Source organism: Hypanus sabinus, chromosome 19 (genome assembly GCF_030144855.1).
Source record: "Hypanus sabinus isolate sHypSab1 chromosome 19, sHypSab1.hap1, whole genome shotgun sequence".
In the NCBI taxonomy this organism is placed as follows: Eukaryota; Metazoa; Chordata; class Chondrichthyes; order Myliobatiformes; family Dasyatidae; genus Hypanus; species Hypanus sabinus.
Genome location: NC_082724.1, coordinates 6112791 through 6125128, shown reverse-complemented (window position 1 = coordinate 6125128; position 12338 = coordinate 6112791). Strand labels below are relative to the sequence as shown.

Genomic DNA, 12338 nt, shown 5'->3' with positions numbered 1-12338 from the left:
AATGGAGTTGAGGGAAAACTTTTTATCCAGAGAGTTGTGGATCTGTGGAATGCCCTGCCTTAGAAGGCAGTGGAGGCCAATTCTTGGGATGCTTTTAAGAAAGAGTTAGATAGAGCTCAGAGATAACAGAGTCAAGGGATATGGGGAGAAGGCAGGAACGGGGTACTGATTGGATGATCAGTCATGATCACGGTGAATGGCGGTGTTGGCTCGAAGGGCTGAGGGGCCTACTTCTGCACCTGTTGTCAAATTGTACTGTCTCAGTACTTTATATTTGTGTGCTGTAGCACTTGCTTTTTATTCACAGTTATTTTGTAAATAACACTATTCTTTGCATTTCTGGTTAGTTTAACACAGACTTAAATACAAACCCACTTAATCAATGCTTAGGGTAATCACACCGCATCCATTGAACTCAATCATGGACAAGCCCCCACCATGAAACCCCTTTTTATTGGGCGTCTCTAGAAACAGCTTCTCTCTAACAGCCGCTGGGCTCCACAGCAAGAAACACACCTTTCGCAGACTTCGTATGTCTAGGTTGTATATGACTTTGGTCCCCCCGAATCTGTGCAGTTGGGATGTCTCGCCCACCAAGCCCCAGTTTGTGTGAATGCTGTGTGATTTACTGCCCCCTGCATGAAGTAGCAGATCATACACTGCATACAATTATTAAAAAATATATATTTATAAACGTTAACTTAACCAAAGAGTAAAAAAGTCAAGTGTGCACAGGTTGGAGCTCAAATCTTCCAAAAGCCATATTCACCGATCCTTGGTAGACCTTTGCATCTTGGGCTGCATTGAATCCTGCAACTGCTTCTCTCCAGTGTCTTCTCTCCTCATCTCCCACTGAACCAAGACAACGACCAGAGTCCCTCACAAAACCTCTTTCCCCCCTCCCAGTGTTTTCTAGAACCTCCCAGTTCTAATTTCTAAGCATCCATATCTTTAATGGTAACCCAAGCAGGCTGAAAGCAAAACAGACTGCTCTTACAGAACTGCTAAAATGAAATACCTACAGCATAGCAGTAAAAATGTGAACCAGTGCGTTACACATAAAATCAAACTAGCATTCCTCCAGACCATGGCACACCCTCAAGATGTTTCATACCAAAATGTTGCCATGGGTGCTGTAAGTTAATAAAATATTCAAAATGCATGTAGCATGCAGCACAGGAAAACTGTAAACAGCTTGCTGTCCTAGTGACAAGACCTCAGTGGTGCAGGGTATTCATTAGTTTCCCAGCCTGAGGGAAGAAGCTGTTACCGAGTCTGACAGTCCTAGGTCTAAATGCTTCTGTACCTCCTTCCTGGGTCAGAGATAATGGGATGGGTAGTAGGGATCTTTAACAATGCCTAGGGACTCCGGGTAAATGTCACAAATATGGGGGAGGGAGACCCCAATAATGCTCTTGGCACTTTTTACTATGCTCTGCTGGGTTTTGAGGTCCAGAGCCAGACAGGACACTTGATGGTGTTCCTGTAGAAAATTTTTAGAATGGGGGTGAGAACTTTGCATGCCTCAATCTCCTCAGGAGGTGTAGACTTTGCTGTGCCTTCTTGACTAATGAGAAGGTGTTGTGTGTCCAGGTCAGAAAGTCCAATATGTGCTCCACCAAGAAACAGCAGAGCCATTGATGTGCAATGGAGAGTGGTTGCCCTGTGCCTTCCTGTAGTCTGCAATCATCCCTTTTGACTTATTTGTGTTGAGACTGATTATCGTTCTCACTCCATTTGACAAACTTCTCTATCCAATGCTGACTCATTGTTACTGATGAGGCCAACCACTATAGTATTATCGGTGAACTTGATGTGCTTTGAGCTGGATTGGTAATGCCATGGTGAGTCAGAAGTGGGCTAAGTATGCAGCCTTGAGAGGCACCAGTGCTCATTGTGATGGAGCTTGAAATGTTATTACCAACTCGGACTAACCAGGGTCTTTCTGTCAAGAGGTCCAAGATCCAGTTACAAAGAGAGCTGTTGAGTCCCAACAAGGAAGTTCACCCAGCAGTCTCTGAGGGGAGACTGTGTTGAACATGAAGTTGATGAACAACATCCTGGTGTATGAGGTATTGATTTCTAGGTGGGACAGGATGGAATGGAGGGACAAGCTAGTCAGTGGTTAATGTCTATGCTTGTGTGGATTTGTCCAGTCTGTCTTTACACAGTCTGTTGTCTTACTAGTCCTTGCTATTAAATCTGGAACCACACAAAATGCTGGTGGAACACAGCAGGTCAGGCAGCATCTATAGGGAGAAGCGCTGTCGACATTTTGGGCCGAGACCCTTCATCAGGACTCATTAAATCTGGACATTGGTTTGACATGACTACACAGTAATAGGAGCTATAGAATTGTACACATTCTTTTTGCTCCTTAGAGTTGAAATCACTTATCCTCTTGATTCATATCTACCCTGAATAAATTTGATAGATTCAGCTTTGATGCTAGGAATATTTAATTCACCCCAACCCTTCCTTAAATTATAACATTTGAAACGTTGCAGCTATAAATTTAGGCTTCTTTTTTTTTTGAAAAATTAAACCTTCCATGTTTTTAAAATAATGAGAAAATAGACACTTCATTAAAGTCTGACTGTTTTATCACTGCATCCTAACCAGAGGCTGTGGAAAATGGTCCATAGGTTTATTGTATTTAAATAGGTTCATTGTGTTCATTTTGGCTGGGCTTTTGTGTTTTAACTGAATTACATGGTTGGGCCTATTGGTGCTTATGTTATTTATCTTGTACCCAGATATTCGCCAGCATTGCACCTTCAATATATGGTCATGAGGACATAAAAAGGGGGCTTGCATTGGCACTGTTTGGAGGTGAAGCGAAGAACCCAGGTAGGGGAGCTAACTTAACATAATAACATTTCATAGTAACATTTGACTTATGACTTGGGCTGTCTGGATCTTGAACTCTGGCAATTCTCTTGTAACATTCTTCCTGTCTTTTTCATCCCCACTCTGCCAATATGTTAGCTTCATTTTAAACGCTGCCATTTTGACTAACCCTTTTGACCTTTGTCAGACTATCTTATTAAAAGGTGGCAGCAACTCACTTAAATGTTGCTATTCCTTCCTAACTGTTTGGTACTTGTATTGTTACCTTACCTCCAGCAGTAAGCATTGTTACTGATTGAGGTTCTTGTTTCATTACTTTGCTTAATCTCTACATGATATATTCATGTTCTTGTAACTAGATTACAGATTATGTGGGTGCCATAAAACATAGGAGCAGAATTGGGCCATTTGGTCCATCAAGTCTGCTCTGCTGTTCAATTATAGCTGATTTATTTCCCCTCTCAACCTCATTCTCCTCTCCTCTGCCCATAACCTTTAACACCTTTACTAATTTAGAACCCTATCAGCCTTTGGTTTAAATATACCCAATGGCTTGGGTCATCTGGTGGCACAGTGATAGCACCGCTGGGCTCTGGAACGGAGGTTCCCGGGTTTGAATCCAGTTGGGCCGCTCCCGAGTACGCTTTCCATCGGTGCCGTCGCAACTCGACCTCATAAAATAAAGAAAAATACTGCAAAATGTCTGTGTGAGGAGTGACATGCCACACAGTCTTTCATTCCGCACCTCAGGCCTGAGTCTGTCGTCGTCAACATCATCAATGACTTAGGCCTCCACAGCAACGTGATAATGAATTCCACAGATTCATCACTTTCTGGTTAAAGAAATTCCACCTCATCACTGTTCTAAAGGGGTGACCTTGTATTCTGATGGTGTGCCCCTTGGCCTTATACTCTACCGCTACTGGAAACATCTCCACGGCCACTCTATCTAGGCCCTTCAATATTTGATAGTTTTCAATTCCCATCATTTCTTCCCCCCCCCCACTTCATTTTTGTAAACTTTAGCAAGTACAGCCCAAAGCCATCAAACACTAGTCACCTGTTAACCCATTCATTCCCAGGATCATTCTTGTGAACCATCTCTGGACCCTCTTCAAAGCCATCACATTCTTTCTCAGGGGAGGGGCCCAAAACTGCTCAGTGCTTCAAATGTGGTCTGACCAATGCTTAAGCATTACATCCTTGCTTTTATATTCTAGTCCAATTTTACATCCAATGTTACACTTTGTTTTTAACTTCTGTGTCCAAATTGATTAATGACTATCATTAACTCATAACATATATTCTTAAATAACTCACAACTTGTGTTCAGTGGATCAGTAGATGCCGTTCTACTATTTGCCTATGCTGCTGTCTACCTTCCCCTTTATTATTTTCTTTGCTTGAATTTCAGGTGGGAAACACAAGGTGCGTGGAGACATCAACGTTCTTATGTGTGGTGACCCTGGCACAGCAAAATCACAGTTCCTGAAGTACGTTGAGAAGGTCTCCAGTCGAGCAGTCTTCACCACTGGACAAGGTGCTTCTGCTGTTGGTCTCACTGCCTATGTACAGAGGAATCCAGTGAGCAGAGAATGGACTTTGGAGGCTGGAGCTCTTGTATTAGCAGACAGAGGAGTATGCCTCATTGATGAGTTTGATAAGGTTAGTAAAAACTTAGCATCATTGTTCTTTTTCTTCTATTATAAGTCAAACTGTTAGCTGGTTCGTGTTATGATAGTGTACCCAAAATACCTACTAATATCAGCGATGGCTTAGTTAGTCACATTCTCCGAACCAGAAGACTGAACTGATGGACTGTGCCAGAGGCTAGAGCAAAATTTAACTCTAATGACTCCATGTTGCACTGAGTTTGTACTCATTTTTGAAGTGTTGATAAAATGTTTTCAGTGACCATCAGAAAAGATCATGCTATTTATGAAATCTTGCCGCATACTAACTGACTTTGTTTTCCATGACAGAATATTTACTGCACTTCAGAAGTACATTAGATTTACAGGTTATGAACGTTGTGCTAAGTGTAAGTCCTATTTTTTGCCACTCCAATGCTAAAGAGTGCATTACAGCATCAGGCCCTTCAGCTGATAATGTCTGCACTGTCTACTTGCACATGGTCTGTTTAGTGGGTTCATATCTCTCCACTCCTTATTTGTTCATACCCCTTAAATATTGCTAAGTTAACTCGTCCCACCATCTCCCCTGGAAGTGTGTTCTAAGCATCTACAGAACCCGTATTTGCCTTTATATTTTGTGTGTGTTTTTAAGGTTTCTTTTTGTCTAATCCAATCATGTCTGTAAGCTCACCTGGTGTCATAAACTAATGATTATATTATAACAGTAATCTCAAATATGACTTCAAAATCTATTTTGTCAATTTGATATTTTAAGTCCAATGGAAAAATGTCTGCAATGGACTAAGTTTGTCGTCCAATGATATTTTTATGATTGCTGTTTCCTGGGTATATCTGAAGAGAGAAACTTGTGTTGCTTATTTTGTGTGACCACTGCCTATAACTTGCACTTAGAAGTGATTTGGGAAGCCACTTAGTTGCAAAAGTAGGGCACAAGTACTGAGTACAATCAAAGATAGACGATAAATGCCCAACCTCAAAATTGCAAGTAAAGTGAAGAAATGTTACACTGGCATTTTCTACAAACTCACTTATGAGTACATTGCGGCATTTCAGTTCTTGTATGAACTCTCCAATCTAGGGATTAGTCATCTTTACCATGAAGGATGTTTGAATGATGCTTCCTTTTCCTTCCCCTCAGATGAACGAGCAGGATAGGACCAGTATTCATGAAGCTATGGAACAGCAGAGCATCTCCATCTCTAAGGCTGGTATTGTGACCTCTCTGCAGGCCAGATGCACGATAATTGCAGCTGCCAATCCTATAGGTGAGAATAATTCACTAACCTGTGTATAATATATTCTGAGATGTAGATCCTGGAACTTAAATTGTGGCAAGAAAGTGGAATGTAATCTAAAAAGTGAACATCAAATTTAATTTAAACTCTCTTTAAAGGGCTCTGCAGAATTTAATGTGCTCAGTATTATTTAATTATTGCACAATTAGTCTCTTTTGCACAGTAATTGTTCGCCAGTCTTTATGTATGGATTTCATAAATTCTGTTATACTTTATTTTCCTGTAAATGCTTGAAAGGAAGTGAATCTGAATGTAGTACATGGTGACATTATACATACTTTATTATGATAATACACTTAACCTTAATGTTTGTCAAAAGGAGCTGTGGAAATATCTTGGTACTTGCATTTATATCTAATGTTGACTACTTCTGAGTGTAACAAGTACATGTGTGTGAAGCAATAGATTCTGTGCAGCTTCCTGTTTATTAGGTTTTTCAGATGTATCTAATTTCCCTTCATGATAATAGAACTGTTAATGAAACTGGGAAAAATGTCCACTGGTGACAAGAATAGGAAATGATCGCATCAATTCTGATCAAAGGTCATTATCCCTTTAAAAAAAATATATTTTTTTTCTCCAATTGAACAGATGTCCTGGCCAAGTTTTTACTACTTCATGTGATACTCCCAGTCAATTCTGATCAGTTTACTCATTGCTCTTTCAGCCCTTACCTTGTGGAAAAGTTGTTCTTTTTCTCCTGTTAGTACATAGCTAGTGTGCCGAGAATGGATCTGAAGGTAGTTGTATGTTCCTTGTATGAGATGTGGGAAATTTGGCAGACCTCCAGGCTTCCTGATAACTACATTTGCACAAAGTGCATTGAGCTGTAGGTCTTTAAGACCATGTTAAGGACTGGAGCTACAGCTTGATTACCTTCACTTCATACAGGAAGATGAGATGATAACTAGGAGCTGCAGGAGGTAGTCACCTGTAAATTGCAGGAGGCATGTACCTGGGTGTGTCTCAGGAGAGGGAAAGGGAATAGCAGCCAGTGCAGAGCAACTCAGTAGCCGTATCCTCAATAAATAAGTATACCGCTTTGGATACTGTTGGGGAATGACCTACTGGGAGGAAGCCGCAGCGACCAGGTCTCTGGCACTGAGTCTTGCTCTGTGGCTCAGAAGGGAACTGGGGAGAAACGGAGTGCAGTAGTGATAAAGGATCCCATAATTAAATGTGCAGAAACTAGATTCTGTGGCCGTGAAAGAGATGCCCAAATTGTATGTTGCCTCCTAGGTAACAGGATCAGGGATGTCTCAAATCAATCCAAGGGGGAAGATGAACATTGGATTTCATGGTACATATTGGTACCAACGACGCAGTAGGAAAAGGGAGGTGGTCCTGAAGAGAGAATATAGGCAGTTAATCAGCTGAAAAGCTGGACCTCCAGTGTAGAAAATCTCTTGAATTGCTACCTATGCCACATGTCAGTGAGGGTGAGAAAAGGATGATTTGGCAGATGAATGCCTGAGAAATTGGTGCAGGATCAGAGTTTCAGATTTACATAAGAAACAGGAGCAGGAGTAGGCTATCTGGCCCATCGAGCTAGCTCCGCCGCTATTCAATAAGATCGTGGCTGACCTGACCATGGGCTCATCTCCACCCACCTGCCTTTTCCCCACAGCCCTCAATTCCCCTGCTAAGCAAAACTCTATCTCATCTTGTCTTAAATATATTTACTGAGGTAGCCTCCACTGCTTCGTTGGGCAGAGAATTCCACTGATTCACCATTCTTTGGGAAAAGCAGTTCCTCCTCATCTCCATCCTAAATTTACTCCCCCGAATCTTGAGGCCCAGTTCTAGTTCTAGTTCCCCTAGTTCTAATCTCACCAACCAGTGGAAACAACTTTCCTGCCTCTATCTTTTCTATCCCTTTCATAATTTTATGTGTTTCATAAGATCTCCTCATAGTCTAACCCCTCATCTCTGGAGTCAACCTGGTGAACCTCCTCTGCACCAACTCCGAAGCCAGTATATCCTTCCTAAAGTGAGGAGACCAGAACTGCACACAGTACTCCAGATGCGGCTTTACTAGTACACTGTACAGTTGCAGCATAACCTCCCTTCTCTCAAATTCAATCCCTCTAGCAATGGCCAACATTCTATTTGTTGTCTTGATAGCCTGCTGTACCTGCAAACCAAACTACAGTGGCATGCAAAAGTTTGGGCACCCTGGTCAAAATTTCTGTTACTGTGAATAGCTAAGTGAGTAAAAGATGACCTGATTTCCAAAAGGTATAAAGTTAAAGATGACACACTTCTTTAATATTTTAAGCAAGATTACTTTTTTTTTATTTTCATCTTTTACAGTTTCAAAATAACAAAAAAGGAAAAGGGCCCGAAGCAAAAGTTTGGGCACCCTGCATGATCAGAACTTAGTAACACCCCCTTTGGCAAGTATCACAGCTTGTAAACACTTTCTGTAGCCAGCTAAGAGTCTTGCATTTCCTGTTTGGGGGATTTTTGCCCATTCTTCCTTGCAAAAGGCTTCTAGTTCTGTGAGATTCTTGGGCCGTCTTGCATACACTGCTCTTTTGAGGTCTATCCACAGATTTTTGATGATGTTTGGGTCGGGGGACTGTGAGGGCCAAGGCAAAATCTTCAGCTTGCACCTCTTGAAGTAGTCCATTGTGAATTTTGAGGTGTGTTTAGGATCATTCTTCTGTTGTAGAAGCCATCCTCTTTTCATCTTCAGCTTTTATACAGACGGTGTGATGTTTGCTTCCAGAATTTGCTGGTATTTAATTGAATTCATTCTTCCCTCTACCAGTGAAATGTTCCCCATGCCACTGGCAGCAACACAAGCCCAAAACATGATCAATCCTCCCCCGTGCTTAACAGTTGGAGAGGAGTTCTTTTCATGAAATTCTGCACCTATTTTTTTCTCCAAGCATACCTTTGCTCATTGCGGCCAAAAAGTTCTATTTTAACTTCATCAGTCTACAGGATTTGTTTCCAAAATGCATCAGGCTTGTTTAGATGTTCCTTTGTGAACTTCTGATGCTGAATTTTGTGGTGAGGACGCAGGAAAGGTTTTCTTCTGATGACTCTTCCATGAAGGTCATATTTGTGCAGGTGTCACTGCACAGTAGAACAGTGCACCACCACTCCAGAGTCTGCTAAATCTTCCTGAAGGTCTTTTGCAGTCAAACAGGGGCTTTGATTTGCTTTTCTAGCAATCCTATGAGCAGTTCTCTCAGAAAGTTTTCTTGGTCTTCCAGACCTCAACTTGACCTCTACTGTTCCTGTTAACTGCTATTTCTTAATGACATTACAAACTGAGGAAACAGCTACCTGAAAGTGCTTTGCTATCTTACAGCCTTCTGCTTTGTGGGCACCATTTATTTTAATTTTCAGAGTGCTAGGCAGCTGCTTAGTGGAGCCTATGGCTGCTGGTTGTTGGGACAAGGTTTGAGGAGTTGGGGTATTTATAAAGCTTTGAAATTTGCATCATCTGGCCTTTCCTAATGATGACAGTGAACAAGCCATAGCCCTGACAAGCTAATTAAAGTCTGAGACCTTGGTAAAAGTTATTTGAGAGCTCAAATCTCTTGGGGTGCCCAAACTTTTGCATGGTATTCCTTTCCTTTTTTTTTTCCACACTCAAATTGTACAAAACAAAAATAATACACTAATCTTGTTTAAAATGTTGAAAAGAATGTTTCATCTTTAACTTAATGACTTTTGGAGATCAGTTCATCTTCTACTCACTAACTATTCACAGTAACAGAAATTTTGACCGGGGTGCCCAAACCTTTGCATTCCACTCTACATATGAACATAAGGAATAGGAGCAGGAGTAGGCCATCCGGCCCATCGAGCCTGTCCCGCCATTCGATAAGATCATGTCTGATCTGTCCGTAAACAGCTCTATCTACCTGCCTTTTCCCCATAACCCTTAATTCCCTTACTATGTAAAAGCCTATCTAACTGTTTCTTAAATATATTTACTGAGGAAGCCTCAACTGCTTCCCTGGGCAGAGAACTCCACAGATTCACCACTCTCTGGGAAAAACAGTTTCTCCTCATCTCAGTCTTAAATCTTCTCCCCTGAATCTTGAGGCAGTGTCCCCTAGTTCTAGTAACCTGTTGCAATGCATACATAAACACTCCCAAGTCCCTCTGCACAGCAGTATGCTGCAAACTTTTATCATTTAAATAATAATTTGATCTTCCATTTTTCCTTCCAAAGTGGATGACCTCGCATTTACCAGCATTGCACTCCATCTGCCAGACCCTTGCCCACTCACTTAACCTAACTATAACAATGTGCAGACTCTCTGTATCCTCTGTACAATTTGATCTATATCATCTGTTTTTGGCATGTTGGATGTGTCCTCTGCAGTGTAGACAGACATAAAAGAGTAATTTTAAACCTCAGCCAATTCCTTATTACCCAATAACAATCCTCCCTTCTCGTTCTCCAAGGGACCTATGTTCACTTCAGCCTCCATTATAAAAACTTTTACTGTCTTTTTATATTTTGTGCTAGTTTATTTTCATAATCTATCTTCCCTCTCTTTATTGCTTGCTTACGGTGGTTCTTTGTTGCTTTTTAAAGTTTTCCCAATCTTTCAGTTTCCCACTACTCTTGGTGACCTTGTACACACAAGCTTTTAGTTTGATACCTTCCTTTATTTTCTTAGTTATCCATGGCTGGCTCCACCCCCCCCCCCCCCCACCCTTACTGTCCTTTTAACTAAAATATACTTTTGAGTGCTGTGAAAAATCTCTCTCAATCTTCCACTGTTCCTCAACCGTCCTACCATATAGCCTGCGTTCCCAGTCTACCCAATCCAACTCCTCCATCTGTTTGTAGTCTCCCTTGTTTCAGCATAATACACTGGTTTTAGGTCTAACTATTTGAATGGAAAACTTAGTCATACTGTTACTATTCTTTCACAAGAGGATCCCTAACTACAAGATCACTAATTTTACCTGTCTCATTACACAGGACTAGATCCAAGATAGCACATTCAGTAACATGTTCAGTAACATGTTGTTCAAAGCTATCACATGCATTCTATGAAGTCCTCATGACTGCCTCAACCAAGTTGATTCACCCAATCTATGTGCAAGTTAATGTCTCCCACGATTACTGCTCTTCTGTTCTGACATGCCTCAGATATTTCTTAGTTTATTGCCCGTGCCACCAAAATATTATTTGGTGGCCTATAGACAACTCTCACCAGTGATATTTTTCCCCTTAATATTCCTAATTTCTACCCAGATGGATTCAACATTCTGCTCCTTAAATCTTCTATCGTCTCTCAGTCGCCCTGATCTCATCAATTAAGAGCGCTGTCCCACTTACCTACCTTAGCAGTTAGAATTGCAGCTAAATGTTATAATTGCTGGTGCATGTTACTTCTGAATGGTGCAAGTTGGAAATGCTTCATTTGGTTTATCTTGATGTTTTGATTTGGCCCAATTTGTAGACCTTGGCTGATAACATGATATTTTTAAAAACCACCTTATTATGCAGAGCCCAATATTCTGTGATAGTGATCACTGGTAGTGGTGTAGCTGTGGAGAAATTTTGGTGAGGGTATTATAAAGTGCAAAACTTTTTTTTTTGCTCTGAATCTTTGCAATAGGTACTTCACCTAATTTCAAAATATAGAGCCCATTTCCAATGCACCACTTTTTAGTTAACATCTGGCATTTGGCACTGCAATGCTTGTCAGTATTAGATTGGTGTTTTAATCTAGATCCTAAAGCTAGAAGAGGTTGTAAATGCTCCCAGTTGACTTTCAGAGTTTGTCAGTCATTACAGCAAGAACTTCTCTGGATCTTAAGAGCTTTATTATTTTGTTTCATTCAGGTGGTCGATATGATCCTTCATTGACCTTTGCGGAGAATGTGGACCTCTCGGAGCCCATCGTATCCAGATTTGATGTTCTGTGTGTTGTTAGAGATACAATTGATGCTGTTCAGGTATGGATCAATTTTTCTTTCCTCTAACCATTTTATCATCACGCTCCTAGTTTTATAATTTTCTTGATCTGTGCAGAGTTACAAGTGCATTACTTGTTGGCACTGTATGAGCGTTGCTTTCCCTCAGTTTTCCAGCTGACAAGTCCAATTCTCTATTAACATAAACTATTTCTATTGTGTATTCCTCCCTACATACACAACTGTATTTTGGAAATTGGAAGTATTTAATAGAGTAAGCAGAGAGACTGTTTACAGTGTTTGGAGAATTTAAGAGCAATGTGACATAACCTTAAAATGAGGTCTGTTTGCTACATGTCACACAAGTTTGCAGATGTGGAGTGCTCAGTTTAAGTAGTGGGGTGGGGGGGAATTTGTGAGCGTTGATGGCAACTGTTGAAGAAAAGGAGTAAAATGAGTTAGTTAAGCTTTCAATTTTGATCTTAGAGATTTTTCACTAAGATGTGTACTGAAGTCCATATCAATCAAAATCTTATAGCTACAATCAAAACATTAGGTGTTCTCTCTGCTGCACTTGCTTCCCAGCTGTTGGAGTGGATCATCCCACTAGAAGTAGAGGGGCTTGATCGTTCTCGTTAGT

The 12338-nt window shown here is 40.9% G+C and overlaps 1 protein-coding gene across 1 annotated transcript in view; it reads left to right on the top strand.

The window, feature by feature from the left end:
* Window positions 1-12338, top strand: part of mcm2 (minichromosome maintenance complex component 2) — a 40930-nt gene that overhangs the window by 15589 nt on the left and 13003 nt on the right. Inside the window, exons 10-13 of the mRNA XM_059943942.1 lie at window positions 2757-2850; window positions 4265-4515; window positions 5644-5770; window positions 11628-11740. Coding sequence (XP_059799925.1) covers window positions 2757-2850; window positions 4265-4515; window positions 5644-5770; window positions 11628-11740 — 585 coding nt within the window. The remainder of the gene's footprint in view (window positions 1-2756; window positions 2851-4264; window positions 4516-5643; window positions 5771-11627; window positions 11741-12338) is intronic.